Here is a 4,598-nt window from a genome sequence, read left to right as displayed (position 1 = left end):
GTTCACAACTGTAGCTGGCCCGAGTCAGATTCATTAAAACCTCAGAGCATCACGAGTAAAACCTAGAAATACTGCCTTGCAGTTGTTTGTTTCTGCAAAAGTGAAGTCACAGTTTACATCCATGTCTGTCCAGGTTCATACAAAGCCTTAACAGAAGACAATGCCTAAAACACGGATGCTTCACAAACAGAGGATCTATAGAAACATCACAGTTTCAGTTGGGCAACACATACTGCAAGCACATCAAACCAAATAATCAGCAACAATAAGAAAAAAGAACACAGGTATGAATAAACACAATTCCATTAATAGAGAATAAATAATACCAGAAAATAAAGTAATGGACAGCATATTTCATTACTACAGCAGAGGTTCTGGGTCTATACTGCAGCCTCCTACGAGTTGGACGTGCCCAGAAAAGCTAAGAACCACCCTACGTAGGAACCTAATTTTGGCCACCTGTATCCATGATCTCATTCTTTTGGTCACTACCCAAAGCTCATGACCATAGGTGAGGGCTGGGATGTAGATTGACCTGTAAACCAAAAGCTTTGCCTTCTGGCTCAGTTCCTTCTTCCCCACAACAGTCAGGCCTGGCGCTCATTTCACTGCAGACACCTCGCCAAGCTGCCTGTCCATCTCACACTACATTCAGCCAAACAGTTTCACACTAGGCTACCAAACTACCCCAGTGCATGCTGGAAGTCATGGTGTGATGAAGCCAACTGAACTTAATATCTACATAGAGCAAGGATGCAGTTATGAGTTCCCTAAAGTTCCCTGACTTTGTTCTGAGGAAGTGGACACAGTTTGCACTTTCTTTATACAAGGACCAGATAGTAATGACCCAAGTACCCTGTATTCACGTATTACCCCCCACATGACTCCCAATGAGAAAAGGTTGTAAGCCTTCTCCTAGTGTAGAAAACACATGTAGACTGGATGGGCAAACTCCTAGGACCCCTCCAGCAGCCCTGTAAGGGTAAAGAGCTGGTCCACTGGTCCACTGATCCATGGCCAAGGCTGAATCCACTTTGCTCCTCCTGAATTCCAGGTTCAACAATCAATCAGAGCCTCCCTTCCAGCACCCTGGATTTTTTTTTTACAGGGAGACTGAGAAGTGTGATACCCCTCTAATTGGAGCACACTTGCCAGTCCATGTTTTTATTTATTTTTTTAAATGGGAACCACCGGCCCGGTCAACAACTCCACAGGCAACGTCCTCAACCTCCACACAACATTGAAAACTTGTTTCTGCTAAGACAGCCCAACAATGTTCAAAGCATTCAGGATCTCAGGGTGAATCTCATCAACACTTGGTGCCTTCCCGCTGGGGAACTTTTTGTCTATTTCAGGAACCTCTGCCAGGGATATGGGCAAGGGTTCCCCCGCCTCTTCAGACTTTGCCCTCTCCCCTTAGGATGTGAAGGCCGGGTTCAGGAGTTTCTCAAAGTGTTCTTTCAACCATTTGACAATATCCCCAGTCCGGGTCAGACGTTCTCCTCCTCTGCTGAACACAGCCTGAGACATGCCCTGCTCTCCCTTCCTGAGGTGTCCAAAGGTTTGCCAGGACTTCCTTGAGGCCAACTCAAAGTCATTCTCCAACTCCTCCCACACCTGGGTTTTTGCTTTGCTGACCATTGCAGCTGCAATCCTACTGGCCAAATGGTGTCTGCTGCTTCAGGAGACCCCTGAGCCAACCAAGCCTGAAAGGCCTCCTTCTGCAGACGGACAGCCAACCTTCACAGCTGGTGTTCACCAGTGGGCTCTTAGGTTACTGCCATAAAAGGCACCAATGGCCCTCTAACCACAACTTTTAGCAACTGGCTCAGCAGTGGAGTCTTTCAACATGGCCCACTTGCATTCCATGTCCCCAACCCTGGGATGCACAAGACCTTGCTGACAGGGGCCTCAGCCAGATGTTCCCAGTTCACCTTCACTATGCTTTACTATTTCTGTGATATTTCAATATTCTTTAGAGCTATTGGCATTTCCAATCAGGTGTTGTTATGCTGAAATTAAAATGCGCATAAAAAGAGCTGGATTGAGACACACCTACTGATTAGGGCCTTGCAGCAACCCTACAATATCTCTAATTACAATGTAGTAAAAATGTTCACGGAGGCATTAAAAACAACAATTACCACCTCACAGTTGTATGTCCACACAAACTAGTCAAGTTGCAGTTACATTTTACATCCATGTCTGTCCATACTCATATGCAGCCATGAAAGTTGACAGTGCTTCAAATATGGATGTTGCTGCAAAGAGTCTGCAAATTCTAAAACATGGATGCTCTGTACACATCTCCCCCCCGGCAGCACAGATTTATACAATCAGCACAGTTTCAAGTTTAGACACCAATTAAGTATATAACCAAATGTCTCCCCTTCTGTTCCTGAGATATGACATTGAATTATGACCAGAACAGTGTTTTTGCAGAACATTATGATGTCACAGTGAAGTTCACCCTTGACCTTTTGGATATGAAATATCATCACTTTATCAATTTACCCTATTAGATGTTTGTGTGACGTTTTGTCATAATTAGAGCGTAAATTCTTGAGTTATGTTAAAAAACATGTTTTGTGAGGTTTGACCAACAAAATCTAATCAGATCTTTCTTGAGTCCATATGGACATTTGTGCCAAATTGGAGAAAATTACTCAAAGGTCTTTTTGAGATATCAGACAGACACAAGGTCACAGTGACCTTGACCTTTGGCCACCAAAATCTAATCAATTCATCTTTGAGTCTGAGTGAACATTTGTGCCAAACTTAAATAAATTCTCTTAATGCATTCTTGAGATATCACATTCACAAGAATGGAAGGAATGCACTGCAAGATGAAACACCCCAAAACACATCACCACAGTTGTCCGTGGCTGTCGCCGGCACAGAGGCATTAAAAGTTAAAAAAAAAAAAAACACACACACACACACACACACACACACACACGTCCTGTAAACAAAGTTTAACACCTGTGGGTTCAGGCCTCCAGAGTTTAATGAAGTTGTTGACATGACACCAGCTCTTGGTGGAAGAGTTAATGAGATCCATGGAGGGTGATGAAATGTCAGAAAATACTTAGTCTAACTCCAACAGTTCACTTCCTGAATGAAGATGAACACACATTAAGTGCAACTGAAGGTCAGGTCTCTGTAAATGAATGAAACCATCAAATACATGATCTATGTTAACCTTCACAGACTTTTCTCAGTTTATTCATTTATGCTGTGATACAATCTGCCTGTGTGGGTTTAAGTTGTGACATTCTTCATGGACGGTGAATTAAATCTGACGTATATAACTCTTTATGGGTATGTTGAAATGGGCAACTACAGGTATTTAATTTTTCTAAATATGTTTATCGTATATGTTCTGTCAGTCTCTTTTAACATCATCATTGTGTACCTTATTTGGATACATCAGAATCTCCATGAGCCTATGTACATTTTCATTGCAGCATTGTTACTGAATTCTGTTGTTACCAGCACTACTGTGTACCCAAAGTTATTAATTGATATTTTATCTGAAAAACAGGTCATAACATATTCGGCCTGTCTCTTACAATGTTTTATATATTATTCTGTTAGTGCTTCAGATTTCTTACTGTTGGCGGCCATGGCCTATGACAGGTATGTGTCTATATGTAAACCTCTGCAATATACAACTATCATGACAAAAAACGTGGTGAGTGTTATCCTAGGTTATGCTTGGGTGGTGCCTCCTTGTCAGGTTGCAGCCTCAACAATACTGAGTGCTCAAATGAAACTCTGTAATTTCACTTTAAAAGCAATTTTCTGCAATAATTCATATTACGGTCTCTACTGTGGGACATCGACAGTACGATCCATAGTTGATATGTCTAATCTGTTTAATCTAGCAGTTTTACCTATACTCTTCATACTTTTTACATACACCAGAATACTGATAATATCCTATCGAAGAGGTAGAAATGTCAGGAAAAAAGCTGCACAGACTTGTTCACCCCACCTGATAATTCTAATCAGCTTTTCCTCCCTGTGTCTATATGATGTCATTATAATTGAACTGGATAAGGGATCTTATTTACATTTCATAATGACTTTACAAGCGTTTTTGTATTATCCTCTCTTCAATCCAGTTGTATATGGACTCAAAGTGAAAGAAATATTCAAACATCTGAAGAAGTTGATCTGTCCAGCCAAAATGATTTGATGTATTAATGCTGATTACTTCTCCATTATCAAGTCAACACACCTGGAATTTAGCCTCTGTGATTAACTTTACTGTCATGACTTTAGATTTAGATAGACAAATTTGAACCCTGGGTAAAAGTAAATATAAAAAGTAAATGTTGAAGTTCATCGATATATATTGTATTATGGCAGATGGCTAATGTGTTACCAGAACATTGAAGGTGTGCATGTGTTCCAGAAATGTTTCTCATTTTATTGCACTTTACAGGCTGTAAATATCCTAATGTTAAATACAAACATGTTTCCTTTTTCCTTTTTTGCAATAATGATTTTGTTTACATGTGCAGTAATATTACACTATTATTCTAAATATTGTAACACCGGCCTTTTCAATAAGATGGTTGAGGGAATGAAAG

The 4,598-nt window shown here is 40.7% G+C and overlaps 1 protein-coding gene across 1 annotated transcript; it reads left to right on the top strand.

The window, feature by feature from the left end:
- Window positions 1–3,265: 3,265 nt before the first annotated feature.
- On the top strand, window positions 3,266–4,201 carry LOC144466813 (olfactory receptor 6N2-like). The gene has a single exon (XM_078174220.1). The coding sequence runs from the start codon at window positions 3,281–3,283 to the stop codon at window positions 4,199–4,201; it is 921 nt and encodes a 306-aa protein (XP_078030346.1). The 5' UTR covers window positions 3,266–3,280.
- The last annotated feature ends 397 nt before the right edge of the window (window positions 4,202–4,598 follow it).

The sequence above is a fragment of the Epinephelus lanceolatus genome, chromosome 14 (assembly GCF_041903045.1).
Source record: "Epinephelus lanceolatus isolate andai-2023 chromosome 14, ASM4190304v1, whole genome shotgun sequence".
Lineage (NCBI taxonomy): Eukaryota > Metazoa > Chordata > Actinopteri > Perciformes > Serranidae > Epinephelus > Epinephelus lanceolatus.
The sequence above is the reverse complement of the archived record's forward strand: the minus strand, read 5'-3'. Positions and strand labels throughout refer to the sequence as shown.